The sequence below is a fragment of the Xenopus laevis genome, chromosome 5L, assembly GCF_017654675.1.
Source record: "Xenopus laevis strain J_2021 chromosome 5L, Xenopus_laevis_v10.1, whole genome shotgun sequence".
Classification (NCBI taxonomy): domain Eukaryota; kingdom Metazoa; phylum Chordata; class Amphibia; order Anura; family Pipidae; genus Xenopus; species Xenopus laevis.
In genome coordinates, this window is record NC_054379.1 from 162,017,205 (window position 1) to 162,034,377 (window position 17,173).

Genomic DNA, 17,173 nt, shown 5'->3' on the forward strand with positions numbered 1-17,173 from the left:
CCCAGGAGGTATAGGGGGCCCCACGAGGCCCTAATTAATGAGAAATTTCAACATATATTGGTAACAGAACAAACTCTGGATATGTTGGGGACCCGAAATGAATTTGCTGTGGGGCCCAGTGACATCTAGTTACACACTGGCTGGTAATAGAAATTTAGCTGGAATTAACCCTATCCTAACTAATGGGAGGACAAGTCACCCCCCCCCCCCACACACACACACAGTCAGATATTGTAGATCTAGAGATTGGTCCTACTTTGATTTGATAACCTTCCAGTCTCAAGCTGGACAGCCTGGTTTTAATTTGGGTTCAACATTGTCTGTCCACATTTAAGTTATCTGAAACCTTATTGGGTATCACCATCTCTTCACAAATCTAATTCCCTGGGGGTGGACCTGTACCCATCCCTTTGGGGTACAACTAGGGTTGCCAACTTTTCCTGAAAAAAATACCGGCCTTCCTATATGTTTATCCCTTTTCCCTATTAATAACATTGGGATCAACCATCATTTTTACTGGCCAGGTGGCAACCCTAGTCACAACAGAAGACACAACACACCAACTCCGCTGCCCATAAAAGCCCTTAGCAGCCAACTTTGCTATTAGAATATTTGGGAATTTTCCCCTTTTGTGTTGGTCCAGCAGGAACTGTTGGTATTGCGCCAACTAGTGGGACAAATCAGTTGCCTGACCCTGGAAACTGAACATCAGTTAAAGGGGTTGGTTCACCTTTAAGTTAACTTATAGTACTTTATAGAATTGCTAATTCTAAGCAACTTATTTTTTATAGTTTTTTTCAAATTTTTGCCTTCTTCTGACTCTTTTTAGCTGTCAAATTGGGGTCACTGACCCCATCTAAAAAACAAATGCTCTGTAAGGCTACAAATTTATTGTTATTGTTATTTTTATTACTCATCTTTCTATTCAGGCCTCCCCTATTCATATTCCAGTCTCTTATTCAAATCAGTGTATGGTTACTAGGGTAATTTAGACCCTAGCAACTAGACTGCTGAAAATGCAAACCGGAGAGATGCTGAATAAAAAAAATCGAAAATAACTAAAAACCTCAAATTATAAACAATGAAAACCAATTGCAATTCAACCACAGCCATGTGGCGGTAAGTTCCCCTTTAAAATACATAGCGCCATGTACAAGGGGTGCCGTAAGATATTATGGAGTTCATATATAAACACCATAGCAACCAATCAGGGATTAGCTTTTATTCAGTCAGCTGCAAGTAGAACAGTGAAAGTAAAGATTTGATTGGTTGCCATGGGTTACTGCCCAGGTGCAAATTTATAACTGAGCCCAACAGGGTGAGCTACAGAGAGAGCTCTGGGCAGTGACATACAGAGAGTAGAGCGACGCAGGCAGTTGATTGCAGGCATAGAACAGGCAGTTGCAGATGATCTCCAGCACGGAGTGGGCGGAGTTACAGACTGTTTACTGGCACCATGGAGACTGGATGCTGCTGCTGCTGTGTGTAACCTGGAGACGGGAGCTGAGGGGAGAGAGGAGACAGACAAGAGCTGACGGGCTGTAGGGGCACCGAGAGTCTCACTCAGGAGCCATAGAGAGAGAGGGGCAGGGAGTCCACCCCACGAGACACCTGCAGGGACTCATTGAAGCAGAACATTTGAGGGGAGCGCCCCCAGTTTACTGGACATCAGACATGGCTTCTCACCCTGTGCAAGGGTTGCCCTTCCTTCCCGGGAACACCTACAGGGACCCCACGGTAAGTACCAGCGTCTCTCCATTCTGCACCAGGACAGGTAACTCTCGGGGGGCTTTAGGGGTGTTTTTTTGGCAGTTGGACAACAGTTTTCTATTGATTTCTGTAATAGACTTTCCCTTCCATATCTGGGTCTGTTTTACCTTCTCTGATTCAGTTATACCATGTGACACGCACACAGAGGATGATGGGTAAGTAGGTGGGGTCTGTTTATACGCTCCTCGTATTTGAGGCGTATTATATACATACAGTACAGACATTCTGATACAGGCGCTGCCAATGTCGGACTGGGACACCAGGGGCCCACCCAAAAATCTTAGACCAAGGGCCCACTAAAAGATCTTAGATCAGGGGCCCACTCTCAGTACTATTATTATTCTTCCTCTCCTCACTCAACCTCTATTCTCCTAGTCTCTTTTCTTTACATACTGTAATCTATTATTCCATCTATTTAGTCTCTTTGTTCTCATAGAAATAGGGAATGGCCATGAAATAGGCCAAATGTTTTGAAGCACGAGGAACACTGACACCAGGGCCCACCGGGAGTTTTCCTGGTATCCCTGTGGGCCAGTCCGACACTGGGCGCTGCAATTGTAGTTATTAGAGACCTTGGGGTATATTTATCAAAGAGTGAAGTTAGAGATCACCACAGTCTGCTAGAGTGAAATTCCGCCTCTTTCCATTCATTTCTATGGAATTTTAAAGGCGTATTTATCAAAGGGTGAAAGTGAAAGTTCACCCATTGATAAATACGCCTTTAAAAATCCCATAGAAATGAATGGAAATAGGCGGAATTTCACTCTAGCAGACTGTGGTGATCTCTAACTTCACTCTTTGATAATTATACCCCCTTGTACCGATTCTGTTCCAGAAAAGCGCATTTCACCGCTCCCAGACCTTAACCTACAGGAACGGCTACAGTCGGCCCATTCTCCCCACTGTCGGCATCGGACGGGAACCCATCACAGTCAACCAACTGTCCCAAGCGGAACTGGATGAGCTTTCCAACAAAAGACCGACGCTGACCTATGGCCGTGCCAAGCCGGCTCCACCATCAGATTTTATCCCTTCCTACGTGGCCTTCGATAAAAAGGTAAGAATTAATAAATATAGCAGTGAGGGACCACTTCAAGCCCCCACTAATGGGCCAATCTTTGGGCAATCTTTCATACTGTAGGCAGCAAATAAGCACTCACCCCAAATATCACTCTTACTGGCTTTCAGACTGTCCCCCTTATCTAATAACAAGGTTTAGATATATAGAAACATTGGGGTAACAGTCACCCTGCTATAGTTCCAGGGGTACCCAGGGTACAAATAAGCACTCACCCAAATCTCCCCTAACTGACCTTCAGACTGGGCCCCCTTAGCTCATAACAAGGTTACAGATATAGAGAAACATTGGGGTAACAGTCACCCTGCTATAGTTCCAGGGGTACCCAGGGTACAAATAAGCACTCACCCCAAATCTCCCCCTAACTGACCTTCAGGCTGGGCCCACTTAGCTCATAACAAGGTTACAGATATATAGAAACATTGGGGTAACAGTCACCCTGCTATAGTTCCAGGGGTACCCAGGGTACAAATAAGCACTCACCCCAAATCTCCCCCTAACTGACCTTCAGACTGGGCCCCCTTAGCCCATAACAAGGTTACAGATATATAGAAATATTGGGGTAACAGTCACCCTGCTATAGTTCAAGGGGTCCCCAGGGCACAAAAAAGCACTCACCCCAAATTGCCTTCAGACTAAGCCCTCCCATGCCACTGCTTTAGGGTTCCATTTCTGTATTTATAGTATTGGTAATTAACCAATCAAATCAGTAAATAGTTATGCCCATATAGAATGGGGTTGGTCTTAGTGGGGAGGCCCAGCCCAAAGCTGGGTTTAAGGCTAGAAGAGACTCCATATTGTACTATACAGGAGTAAAAGTTCTAACCATAATTTTGTGTGGGGGCTTGACTAGTTGGACAGCAAAATTGGGGCAGACGGGATGTAAAGTTCTAAAGAAGAAGTTCTAAAACCCCCATAGGTTACAGAACAGGAATTGTATGTGTTCCCCTGTTGGATCAACACAACATTTTCTCAACAGCCCGGTGATCCAGTAGCCATAGATCCAGTAGCCATATCCAGCAGCCGATTATTTCTCTGTAATGTTTCAGGTGCTCAGGTTTGAAGGCTATTTCCAAGAGACCGTCCCCCTGTCCCCCGACGAGCATTACCGAGTGCGCAGAATCACCCTGTATTACTATCTGGAAGACGACACCATATCGGTGGTAGAGCCGGCCGTGGAAAATTCTGGCATCCCCCAAGGAACTTTTATCAAGCGCCAAAGACACCCCAAGAATGAAAATGGGGATCCCTATCACTGGAAGGATCTGAATGTGGGGATCAACATCACTTTGTATGGCCGGACCTTCCGCGTCATCAACTGTGACACTTTCACTCAGGTACCTTTGTTCTAATGGGTTTAGAGTGGGTTCTGGGGATTGTAGGAAGCCTGGAGCCCCAATATTAAAGGTACACATGGGCACCCTATGACTATGAACTGCATGAAACATGCTGGTGAGGTTTTTGATGAACATGATTTTCTTGCTTGGCACGGGCAGGAATTCCTGGAGAGTGAGGGCATTGAGCTGAACCCACCAGAGGGCATCCCTTCAGACCCATATACAGAACTGAGGAGGCAACCTGATCGCACCTTTATCACCCCATCTGACTTCGATAAGCTCAAACAGTTCATCACTATGGACCGAAAGGTGAGTCACTGTGCATCAATAATCAAGGTCACTGGCCTTATAAACCAACCTCTAGCCCCACTTTTGTGCCACCCTAAGACCAATAGAACAGCTCCCCTAGTGGTCATATACACACAATTCTATTGTTTTACCTATAGAGAATTACTTGCCGCCATATTGTTTTGTCAAAGAAGTCCTTCTAAACCAACCAGGCAATAAAACCAGAATAAAACTCATTGGCTCCCTCCATAGGTTCTGCGCTTCTTTGCTGTGTGGGACGACACGGACAACATGTTTGGAGAGAAGCACCCAGTGCTCATTCACTACTACCTGTCTGACGATACCTTGGAAATCAGGGAGGTGCATGAGCGAAATGATGGACGAGACCCGTTCCCAGTGCTGATGAAACGCCAACACTTACCTAAAGTGGTAAATAATACAAAAGGTGAGAGCAGGGCCGCCATCAAGGAGCACAGGGGGAACAGTTGTTCCGGGCCAGCAGGTTTTTGTGTCTTATGGGGGTCTGGCCATGCTTCACTTACTTGCTTAGGCGGGCCCCCCTGCTGTAAGCTTCAGAAGAGAGGACGGGAGCTCCTGTGTACAAGGATTGGATGGGTGAAGTAGAGACTTACCCTCCCGCCTATCTAATCCCAATTCAGCTTTACCGGGACTTAAACTTCAGTGACAAATGAGGGTACAGAGAACCAAAAAGAGAGAAATCATGCACGCACGGGGGCTCCTGTCCTCTCTTCTGGAGGCCCTGGCTATTTAAGTAAGTGAAACATGGCTGGGTCCCCTTAAGAACCAAAGTTTTATGGGGGACCCTGTCAAGCAATTTTTTTTTTAAATTTGGGGGGCCAGGCCACCAATATTTTTTTTTTTTACTTAAAGGGGAAGGAAACCTAGTTGGCGCAAAAACCCTCCCCCCTCCCGTGTGTTGCCCACCCTCCCTCCTCCCCCCTGGCCTACCCGTCCCTCTGGGCAAATGCCCCTAACTTGTTACTTACCCTTCTGCGCAGGTCCAGTCCAGGGAGTTCACAGACGACATCTTCTTCCACGCGATCTTCTTCCTGCTTTGAACGGCGTATGCGCAGTAGGAGCATTTCGCCGGTATGATCTACTGCGCATGCGCCAAAAGTACATCGTGACTTTTGGCGCATGCACAGTAGATCCATACCGGCGAAATGCTCCTACTGCGCATGCGCCAAAATGCCGGTCAAAGCAGGAAGAAGATCGTGTGGAAGAAGATGGCGTCTGTGAACTCCCTGGACTGGACCTGCGCAGAAGGGTAAGTAACAAGTTAGGGGCATTTGCCCAGCGGGACGGGTAGGCCAGGAGGGAGGGTGGGCAACACACGGGAGGGGGGAGGGTTTTTGCGCCAACTAGGTTTCCTTCCCCTTTAAAGGAGGGTCCTGGCCATCATTGGCTTTTTATAACTTGTCGGGGGGGGCCTAGGCCATCAAAGAATTTTTTTTTTTACTTGCGTAGGGCCCTGATCACCAATGGCTTTTTATAACATGTATGGGGGTTGTGGCCACCAATAGCTTTAACTGTCTGTGTGGCCTTTTTACTGTGGCGCAGGGGAGATATTGGGTGGGGCTTGGGGGAAGGTAGTGACCAGAAGTCCCAGAAAATTTTGCAGCAGAGGGCCCCGTGATTTCTGAAGGTGGCCCTGGATGAGAGGCTACCTGAGGTAGGAAACCTGCTGCTCCTAAAACTAGTTGCTTCTGGGAACAGCTCCACAAGCAGAAGCTCTGGATCCCAATTTTCCTCCACCACCACCCTTATATAGTTTAGCTTAGACAACACATAACTCAAAAGAAACTCAAGAAAGCTCAAAGAATGTTGGGATAGTGTATAAAACGGGTTTGCCAAGAACTGGATGTGGTCCTCCAGGAGCCCAGTAGATGTCATTATATATATATATCTGCCCCCCAAATAAGTGTTTTATCAGATAAATTCTGCTACATATGGAAAATATTTGAAAGTGTTAATGGTGGTGGAGTGGAGGCACCATTTATCCAGTGAGGTGATTGAATATGCAAATGCTTACAAACCATGTATTGATGGTGTGTTCCTGATTCTCCATATTTACCTTGGCCAGAAACCTTCCCAGTGTCCGTGCTGGAGATTTCAGACCAGGAGGTGAAGGAGTGGTTCTCCCCCAAGGATTTCTCAGTGGGGAAGCACGTTAACATTCTGGGACGCAAGTTCTTCATCTATGACTGTGATGCCTACACTAGAGACTTCTATCAAGAGAAAATGGGGGTCCGTGACCTTCAGCCTGTTGAGGTGAAAATGGACAGAGTAGATGAGAAGGTCATCCAGGTAGGCTTCTAACCAATTTACTTCTGATATCTTCAAGCTACGAGTATGTTTCATGGGTACCATCAACGTATTTTAGACACCAAGATGGTGTGATTGGAATATGTTTGTGGTAACATCTACATAGTTATTAACAGCTTTTAGAAGGTCTTGAAGAGTGGTGGTGTGTCCAAAATGTGCCAGTTTATCCAAGAATGAGCTCTGAATTGGAAGTGCAATGCACTAAGGGCCACAGTTCAGGCCGCTGCTTTTCCAAAGTAATAAGAAGACCTGTTATGCGACTGAGATTGGAGACTGGAAAGGACCAGGCTTCATCTTGTGATATAGGGTTTTGAAGTAGGCTTTAAGGAGGTAATTAAAAAGCTTAAGATAATTTTTTTAAACATATATTTTTTAAACGACCAATGGGCAGGGTCATCTTCCTCTATAGTTACTCCCCTAGTAAAAGGTGTTTGAAAGAACACCGTGATGCTTGTCCTGGGCACAGTTTTATTATTTTGCCCGGTTCCTCTTCCTCAACCTGTTATCCCTGGGGTTCTTTCCTTAGATTTGCCCCTGGGGTTTTGTCTTGTAGAGTCCCTGCTGTTGGTTCTGATTAATAGTTATTGACCCCTGCCCTGGCTGACCATGTTTATCTCCACCTACATCTGAACTTGGGCTGATGATGGTGGAGATAATGTATATGGTTTCAGATGTATAGATTGTGGTCACAATCCACAGTATAACACCTGGGGGCAGTACTTATGGGCTCCTAATGAAAGAAAAGGGATCGGCTTCAGTTGGATGGAGGCATTGTATTATACCCAGTGTATATAGCACAATTGTCTGATTGCAGGAGGTCCCTCCATACAATGGATTCGGTTTGCTTGAAGACTCTCTACAGAACTGCCTGTCCCTGGTGCCCAAGCCTCCCAAAAAGGATGTTCTTAAAATGCTGGAGAACGACCATAACGTCTTGAGATATGCAGTTATTCTGGTAAGGAGCTCCACATCTGCCCAACGGGCACGTTGCTTGTTGTCCTATAGAAAGCACTTTCACTATTTTGGTTCTTACTGATCCTTGAAGCTACATAGGACTTCTTCCTGTGACCAACTGTACGGCTTCCCTCTTGAAGCTGTTGGGCCTTTTCATCCTTTCAACATCTGACTTGAGTCACAAAAACTATTTCCGTAGGACTCCCCAAACCCAGAAGACAAAGTGCGTCGCTTCGTCCTCTCATACTTCCTGGCCAACGACATGCTGAGCATCTTTGAGCGTCAAGTTCGGAATTCTGGTATCATCGGAGGGAAATTCCTAGAGAAAACCAGAGTTCCGGTACCGGGTTCTACCATAGACAACCCGATCTACTACGGACCGAAGGACTTCACTATTGGGGCTGCTATTGAAGGTAACTAGTGGCAACACCATACCCAAGGGCATCAGCTAAAACTCCCCATGGGTTTCATGGTTGGCATAGGGATGGATCCAACCAAGGATAACAGTAAAGTGCTCTCCTGTGCGCCATCTAGTGGCAGAAAGCAACATCCATTAATAAATGTATTCTATTTATTAATGGAACACTCCAGTGTAAAAATAAAAACTGGGTAAATAAATAGGCTGTGCAAAATAAAACATGTTTGTAATATAATTAATTAGCCAAAAATGTAATTTATAAAGACTGGAGTGACTGGATGTCTAACATAATAGCCAGAACACTACTTCCTGATTTTCAGCTCTCTAACTCTGAGTTAGTCAGTGACTATAAGGGGGGCACATGGGACATAACTGTTCAGCGAGTTTGTAATTGATCCTCAGCATTCAGCTCAGATTCAAAAGCAACAGTTATGACCCATGTGGCCCCCCATCAAATCTCTAAATGGTTAGTGCCTGGTAACCAATCAGTGGAAAGCAAGAGAGCTGAAAAGCAAGAAGTAGTGTTCTGGCTATTGTGTTAGACATCCAGTCACTCCAGCCTTTATACATTACATTTTTGGCTAATTTACTTTATTACAAACATGTTTTATTTTGCACAGCCTAGTTATTTACCCAGTTTTATTTTTATACTGAACAATTCCTTTAAAAATTCCTTCCAACACTTTTTTTTCAGTTCAGTTGGTTTCAGACAGTTCACCAGAAATAAAGACTTTTTCCAATTACTTTCTATTTTCTAGTATCGAATTCGTAAAGTTTCATTTTTCAACTTTCTAAGCAGCTCTGGGAAGGGGGGTCGCCGACCCTGTAAACTGTTCTAAATTGATACATTTAGTTGATCCATTTCTTATCTTTGTCCCTGCTGAGCAGAATCCCTGAGTTTCATTACAGGCAGCTGTTAGAATTGATACAATAGTTGCTAATACATCAGAGATGCTGCTGAGAAATGGATCAACTCAATGTTGCAAAATTGTAACAGAATCTGAATTACTGAGCTGCAAGACTTAAACACCAGAGACACCAACATTCAACTTTACACTCAAATTTTGTAAAAACAGTAAAAAATAAAAAATGGAAAGTCATTGTAAAAAGTCTTTATTGTTCTGGAGAACATCCCCTTTAACGCATGTATAAAATAATGAGAGAGCGTGACTGTCAGACCTTTAGGTTATTCTCAATACAGTGGCTTCTGATCATAAGGATAAATCCAGGATAGAAAGGGAGTTTGTACAAGAATATACAGATCCCTGAGCTGAACACTGCACAGACACATTCAGCTGTGTAATAAGTGGAAAGCAGCTCCCCCTTGTGGCTAGAGGTGGATGAAGCCTGTTGGCTCTCAGCCCAGGGATTAGACCAATGCTGATTAAATCATGGGGGGATCTATGGATCTTAAGGGGCTGCACATTACACACTGTGGCACTATAGGACCCCAAAACCTCCAGTCTGTTATACCCAATTTTAACATATACGAGCCCTTCATGGGCTTTGAGTTTAACCAATTAAAGGAGAACTAATCCCTAAAAATTAATATGGGCTAAAAATGTCATATTTTATATAGAGAATTTATTGCACCAGTTTAAAGTTTGAGCTTGTCAATAGCAGCAATGATCCAGGACTTCAAACTTGTCACAGGGGGTCACCATCTTGGAAAGTGTCTGTGACACTCACATGCTCAGTGGGCTCTGATTGGCTGTTGAGAAGCTAAGCTTAGGGCTCGTCACTAATTATCCAGCAGAAAATGAGCTTCCCTGGCTGTAATATAAGCTGATGCTACAGGTTTGCTGATTATTCAATTCTGATGCTAATTGCACTGGTTTCTGTGCTGCCATGTAGTAATTATGTGTATTAATTACTAATCAGCCTTATATTGTGACATTTCTATTCTATGTGTACTGTATATTGTGAGTGGGTCCCTAAGCTCAGTAAGTGACAGCAGCACAGAGCATGTGCAGTGAATCAGCAGAAAAGAAGATGGGGAGCTACTGGGGCATCTTTGGAGACAGATCTTTACTGCTAAAGGGCTGTGGTTGCCTTGGGCTGGTACAGAAGCACAAAATATCATGTACAACATTTCTAGCTACTTCTTTAGTTAGGCTTTAGTTCTCCTTTAGGTGCCAGGCGATACACATTACACCGCAACAGATTTTACCTTTCCAGGTTTCCTATTGATCTATGTCGGATCCCTTTATTTTCTGGCAACATCAAAAGGTACCAGGTAAATTAAAGGGGAAGTAAAACCAAATTCCAGCCCATAGGCCCCCTGCATAAGCCTCCCCACTCTCCAAACACAGCAGCCCTGCTCTCCGCTAGAGGGAGTTTTAAGGCAGAGTGGGGGTTGGAGACCACATGTTTGTCCTCTCCACTACCAGTTGCCGACTCAACGGTGCTGATCACAGACCCCGAACAGAAGCAGTGTAAGTCAGGACCAGATCAGCACCCAGTGTTAATGTGTCTGTGTGACTATCAGTGCCAGGGAGTGGAGTGCAATGGGCAAACATGGCAGGTTCTGCCTTCTTTGGAGCCAGGTTGCTGCAGTTGGTCCTGTGCAGGGGTCCCTATGGTCTATAATTGGCTTAACTTTCCCTTTAAAGGGTGTTATAGACTGGGCAATTCTAAGCAACTTTTCAATTGGTCTTCCTTATTTATTTTTTTATAGTTTTTGAATTATTTGTCTTCTTCTTCTGACTCTTTTCAGCTTTCAAATGTGGGTCACTGACCCCTTCTTAAAAAATGCTCTGTAAGGCTACAAATGTATTGTTATTGCTATTTTTTATTCCTCATCTTTCTATTCAGGCCTCTACTAATCATATTCCAGTCTCTTAGTCAAATCAATGCATGGTTGCTAGGGTACTTTGGACCCTAGCAACCAGATGGCTGAAATTGCAAACTGGAGAGCTGCTGAATAAAAAAAAGTTAAATAACTCAAAAAACCACATATAATAAAAAATTAAAACCAACTGCAAATTGTCTTAGAATATCACTCTCTACACTAACAGTTAACTCACGGTATGCAGTGCAATTCTCCCTTCATTTACTGCTGTGGATAGGAATTGTCAGACGGTCCCTAACTGCTCTGCAGGGAAACAATCATATATACACTTTACTTCCCCTTTAAGAGACAAGGCCAACCCAATGGCAGCTCCCGTCCATAGGAATGGATACAATAATGCAGGGAGTGTACTTTACAAATGAGTAAGAAAAATCTCAGGTTAGACAAGGGGGTGCGCTGTGCCTTTAAATAATCAGTTAATAGTTGTATTAACAACCTTTCTCTCTCTCCAGTCTTCAACCACAGATTTATCATCACTGACGCCGACAAATATGTGTTGAACTACATCAATGCGCACAGCGAGGAGTTCCCGGCCCATGTACTCGACTCCCTGCAAAGACACCTGCACCCCCACAATGGCAAGGTGAGGGCACTGAATGGGTTACTGCTTTTGGGAGTCTCATTTTGAATGACGGTAAAACCCAATATATCTTATAGGGGGGCTCCTTTGGCCTATAAGATGTATTAGAGCTCACTCTATTAAACTCACCAGACATCATGTCTCTCTACATGCAGGATTTGTGCAAAAGGCAGTTATTTTGTTAGATTTTGTTTGTACTGGAATCAGTTATTTGAGTGAGCTCTAATACATCTGCTAGGAAAGGAAGCCTCCCTTATAAGATACATTGGATCTAACTGTCAGTGAATATCTGACACCCAACTGCTGCATGAAGACAGAATGAAGAGAAACAGATGCTGAGAGAGGAATAGTGAAGATAAACTTGATTATTTCAGAAACAATGCAGAATATTTAATTGACTGTATTGAGAAAGTTTCATATTTCAGTATGAGGAAGCTTATATTAAAGTTTCATTTTCACAATAGTTCCAGTCCCCATTAAATGAAAGGTGAACCTCCCCTTTAAAGCAGTTCTTTTGGAACATTCCGTTAGAGTAGCAAAGCCAATAGAGTAACAACATTCTATGGATCAAACAATTAGATCAGGAATATTGCTGGAGAGTACATAGGAAATAGCCGTGTTATGTCGGAAAATACCATAAGAAGGTCCCGTGGGTAAGTAACTGTGATCATTTATTGCACAAGCGGCGTTTCTTTGGTATTTACCATGACATCAATGTTCTGTGACCATGAGCCAGTACAACCGCCATTGTTACTACTCTTTTTCACTGCTTTACTACTCATTGTTACTTCTCTACTACTCATTGTCACTGCTCTACTGCTGTTGTCACTGCTCTACTACTCGTCACTGCTCTACTAATCGTTATCACAGCTCTACTAATAGTTGCCACTGCTCTACTACTGGTTGTCACTGCTTTACTACTAGTCACTGCTCTACTACTCATTGTAACTGCTGTACTGCTGGTTGTCACTGCTCTACTACTGGTTGTCACTGCTCTACTACTCATAATCACTGCCCTACTACACATTGTCTCTGCTCTATTACTCGTTGTCACTGCTCTACTAATTGTTGCCACTGCTCTACTACTGGTTGTCACTGCTCTACTAATCATTCTCACTGCCTTACTATTCGTTGCCACTGCTCTACTACTGGTTGTCACTGCTCTACTACTCATTGTCACTGCTGGTTGTCACTGTTCTACTACTCGTCACTGCTCTACTAATCGTTATCACAGCTCTACTAATCGTTGCCACTGCTCTACTACTGGTTGTCACTGCTCTACTAATCATTCTCACTGCCTTATTATTCGTTGCCACTGCTCTACTACTCATTGTTACTACTATCTGAGTGATGAGACTCTCCCTTCTATTTGAAATTTCCTTTGAAATTTCCTTTCAGCAGATCCATGGCATTGGGGAGACCAACATCTAGTTGAAAGACTTGACCAAAGCCTCCAACTGCAGCCCGGCCGCTTAGAGAGAAGTCATTGAATGATTGGATGTGATTGGTCAGTGCTGTGCATGACTCTGCTCATATTAAAGCCAATTGCAGAGACTCACGTGTTTCTCCAAGATTCATGTTCTTGTCCCCAGTCCAATGTCCCTAGTTCTGGCCCAACAAGCATTGCTCATTTTTTTGTGGATCACTCATTTGCATATGCCAATTAGGCTTCCAATTTATTTAGGAAATTCAACTGAATCTTTTGAGGAATTGGTGTATCCCTTCCCATAATCCTGTTCTCTAATGAGCCCCAGAGTTTAACCACAGAAAGGAATGAGTATTGAAATTACAGGGGTTGTTCACCTTTGAATTAAAAATTTGCAGTTGGTTTTCATTTTATTATTTGTAGTTTTTGAGTTATTTAGCTTTGTATTCAGCAGCTCTCCAGTTTGCAATTTCAGCTGTCTGGTTGCTAGGGTCCAATTTACCCCTAGTAACCATGCATTGATTTGAATAAGAGACTGGAATATGAATTGGAGAGGCCTGAATAGAAAGATGAGGAATACATTTGTAGCCAAGAGTGATGGTTCAAGGACTGATTTTGTGTTGGTGCAGCTATTGGAGGCTGATGCAGTGATATAGTTGGTACTATCTGGAGCGTTCCATTCTCTCACTGCAGGACTTTCTTCCCACAGCTCCAGTACTACAGGTAGCGGCTTCTCTTGGTGTCTCTAGTAAGTTTTATTGGGCTAAATACCTGTATGAATCAGTGTCAGAATATTCCCCAACTCTGAACACAAGGACACCTAACTAAAGACTTGAGATAGTAGGTATAAAAGACCCGGTCAACAAGGCTGACAATCTAAATAAAGGAATAACGTTTTAACTATTCAGCTTGCAATTTTAGCCATGCCTATGCAGCCATTGTGTCTCAGGCTGACCAAAATCACCTCCCATTGCTCCCCTAATGTGTTATACTATTGTAACATGACATATGATCGTTTGTATGCCCAGCATAGGTATTCCCTGTACTAAGCACAATTCAGCAGGAACAGTCCCCTAAGTTTGCTCATAGTCTGTACAGAGAGATCCCATAAAACTATGGCAGCATAGGTATTCCCTGTACTAAGCACAATTCAGCAGGAACAGTCCCTAAGTTTGCTCATAGTCTGTACAGAGAGATCCCATAAAACTATGGCAGCATAGGTATTCCCCTGTACTGAGCACAATTCAGCAGGAACAGTCCCCTAAGTTTGCTCATAGTCTGTACAAAGAAATCCCATAAAACTATGGCAGCATAGGTATTCCCTGTACTAAGCACAATTCAGCAGGAACAGTCCCTAAGTTTGCTTATAGTCTGTACAGAGATATCCCATAAAACTATGGCAGCATAGGTATTCCCCTGTACTAAGCACAATTCAGCAGGAACAGTCCCCTAAGTTTGCTCATAGTTTGTACAGAGAGATCCCATAAAACTATGGCAGCATAGGTATTCCCCTGTACTAAGCACAATTCAGCAGGAACAGTCCCCTAAGTTTGCTCATAGTTTGTACAGAGAGATCCCATAAAACTATGGCAGCATAGGTATTCCCCTGTACTAAGCACAATTCAGCAAGAACAGTCCCCTAAGTTTGCTCATAGTCTGTACAGAGAGATCCCATAAAACTATGGCAGCATAGGTATTCCCCTGTACTAAGCACAATTCAGCAAGAACAGTCCCCTAAGTTTGCTCATAGTCTGTACAGAGAGATCCCATAAAACTATGGCAGCATAGGTATTCCCCTGTACTAAGCACAATTCAGCAGGAACAGTCCCTAAGTTTGCTCATAGTCTGTACAGAGAGATCCCATAAAACTATGGCAGCATAGGTATTCCCTGTACTAAGCACAATTCAGCAGGAACAGTCCCCTAAGTTTGCCCATAGTCTTACTTAGTGTAACCCGTATATAATGTGACTGTGAAGCTCTTGCCATATAGTCAGTTGTGAGCCCCACAGACCCACCCAATAAGAAGTCAACACGCACCTCTATAAGAAACGATTTAATATTCTCATATGAAAATGTCACTGGTGAAAGGTCCAAAAATGTGTTTTTTCCCCACAAGTAACAATCCCTTTAGAAACGGCCAGACAAGCCCAGAATGTACAGATTGTGCCCAAGTCTTGTACACACGGCCCACGTCTGACGTCAGGTTACAGTACACGGAGTATAAACGGCGCGGGACACGGATACACGCGTGTTGCACAGAAACAGCCTGGTAACAGAACAGCGAGTGGTTTAACCCCTTGTGCCCATCCTGAAGGGGTTAAACCACTCTTCATAGTCATTGGGGATTGTATGGATAGAGAAATTCACTTTGATCTGCCATATATTTTCCCTTTAGCTACAACAGGGGGTGCACACTGAGCCTTCCCTCTCTCGTTATTACATTAAACTGCGGGAGCCGTCATATCGATTGCCTGGGGCAAATGTAGCCGTCTATGGGGAAGCCTCACTTAATTCAGCAACTCGCACTCCTATGGATATGGTATATTTTATATAAAGCACCATTGCTCTGCCTGGATGTTGACGGACTACAATTCCCAGCATGCCTGAACAGGTTTCCAAGGCATAAAGCATGCTGGAAGCTGCAGTCAACATCAGGCATGGCTTCTTAAAGGAGAACTAAACCATGAAAATAAAGAGGGCTAAAAATGCCATATTTTATATAGTGAACTTATTGCACGGGGCTAAAGTTTCAGCTTGTCAATAGCAGCAATGATCCAGGACTTCAAACTTGTCACAGGGGGTCACCATCTTGGAAAGTGTCTGTGACACTCACATGCTCAGTGGGCTCTGATTGGCTGTTGAGAAGCTAAGCTTAGGGCTCGTCACTAATTATCCAGCAGAAAATGAGCTTCCCTGGCTGTAATATAAGCTGATGCTACAGGTTTGCTGATTATTAAATTCTGATGCTAATTACACTGGTTTCTGTGCTGCCATGTAGTAATTATGTGTATTAATTACTAATCAGCCTTATATTGTGACATTTCTATTCTATGTGTACTGTATATTGTGAGTGGGTCACTAAGCTCAGTAAGTGACAGCAGCACAGAGCATGTGCAGTGAATCAGAAGATGGGGAGCTACTGGGGCATCTTTGGAGACACAGATCTTTACTGCTAAAGGGCTGTGGTTGCCTTGGGCTGGTACAGAAGCACAAAACATAATATACAACATTTCTAGCTACTTTAGTTTAACTTTCCTTGTCCTTTAAAGCAACACAGCTTAATTAAACCACCCCAGCGTCTCATGCAATAACATCCAATGGGAATAGTTCCAGCTCCTCTGTTCATTCTTCACATAATTGTCCCTAGAGGCATTAACATAATTAATGTTTAAAAAAAAACCAAAAAAAAAAACACCTGTGGGTGGGGCTTCATCCAATAAGACCACAGGAAGTGGGAGGAGCTCTTTTACACTTTGAAGACATCGGATTGGCTAGACTAGTCTGTACACTACAAATGTGGCAGCTGAATTGTGGGATATTTATGGACTGATTGTAGGGAGGAATTGTACAATTCTTCATTGCTCCCAGTTCCGCCCGTGAATAGAGTAATGTCCATTGAAAGTTTAATGTGTCCAAAGAAAAGCAGTAAAGAGGCGGGGGAGGGAGTAGAAATCCCAGCATTGTCCAATGGCTGACAGAGCATCTCAACAGAACACCAGCGCTGCAGGTTTGTCTCATAACACTACAATTTCCCAATTCTGAGATGTGTTGCAGGGGTCTCAGTCACTGAAAGGGTTAACAGTCTGCCTGCCAGAGTCGGCCAATCGGCTGCTAGAAGGGGGGAGAATTCCAGAGACAGCCAATCATCTGCAAACATCAGCCACTAGTGCGAATACCTATTAGTCAGTAACATTGTCAAATGAAGCTCACGCGGGTCAGTACTCAGCGGAAAGGACATCATTAGACTGAAGAAGGAAACACAGGGGGCGGTCTCTCGAGAGTCACAGCCCCTTATACACAGGGAAGGCCCCTTACACACGTACTCACTGATCCCATGAGATACATATGGGTCGGATCAGCAGCATATACAATGCGTTGTGCTTCATACAAATATATCCGTTCAT

The 17,173-nt window shown here is 43.8% G+C and overlaps 1 protein-coding gene across 2 annotated transcripts; it reads left to right on the forward strand.

Annotated features, from left to right (window-relative positions):
* Positions 1 to 1,256: 1,256 nt before the first annotated feature.
* On the forward strand, positions 1,257 to 13,461 carry efhc1.L (EF-hand domain (C-terminal) containing 1 L homeolog). Of its 2 annotated transcripts, none has more exons than XM_018261925.2 (10): positions 1,257 to 1,737; positions 2,606 to 2,827; positions 3,898 to 4,185; positions 4,345 to 4,494; positions 4,726 to 4,918; positions 6,578 to 6,801; positions 7,634 to 7,774; positions 7,973 to 8,186; positions 11,495 to 11,625; positions 13,024 to 13,461. In XM_018261925.2, the coding sequence occupies exons 1-10, from the start codon at positions 1,675 to 1,677 to the stop codon at positions 13,051 to 13,053; spliced, it is 1,656 nt and encodes a 551-aa protein (XP_018117414.1). In that variant the 5' UTR covers positions 1,257 to 1,674; the 3' UTR covers positions 13,054 to 13,461. The 2 variants fall into 2 exon arrangements, with proteins under 2 accessions (XP_018117414.1, NP_001086409.1); NM_001092940.1 differs by having other exon boundaries at positions 1,557 to 1,737; positions 13,021 to 13,174.
* The last annotated feature ends 3,712 nt before the right edge of the window (positions 13,462 to 17,173 follow it).

Bases quoted from the DNA above. Each gene is read 5' to 3' on its own strand.
- efhc1.L (NM_001092940.1), top strand. From the start codon at position 1,675: ATGGCTTCTCACCCTGTGCAAGGGTTGCCCTTCCTTCCCGGGAACACC. The intron at 4,186-4,344 runs GTACCTTTGTTC...TGGCACGGGCAG, and splicing joins ACTGTGACACTTTCACTCAG to GAATTCCTGGAGAGTGAGGG. The intron at 4,495-4,725 runs GTGAGTCACTGT...CTCCCTCCATAG, and splicing joins TCATCACTATGGACCGAAAG to GTTCTGCGCTTCTTTGCTGT.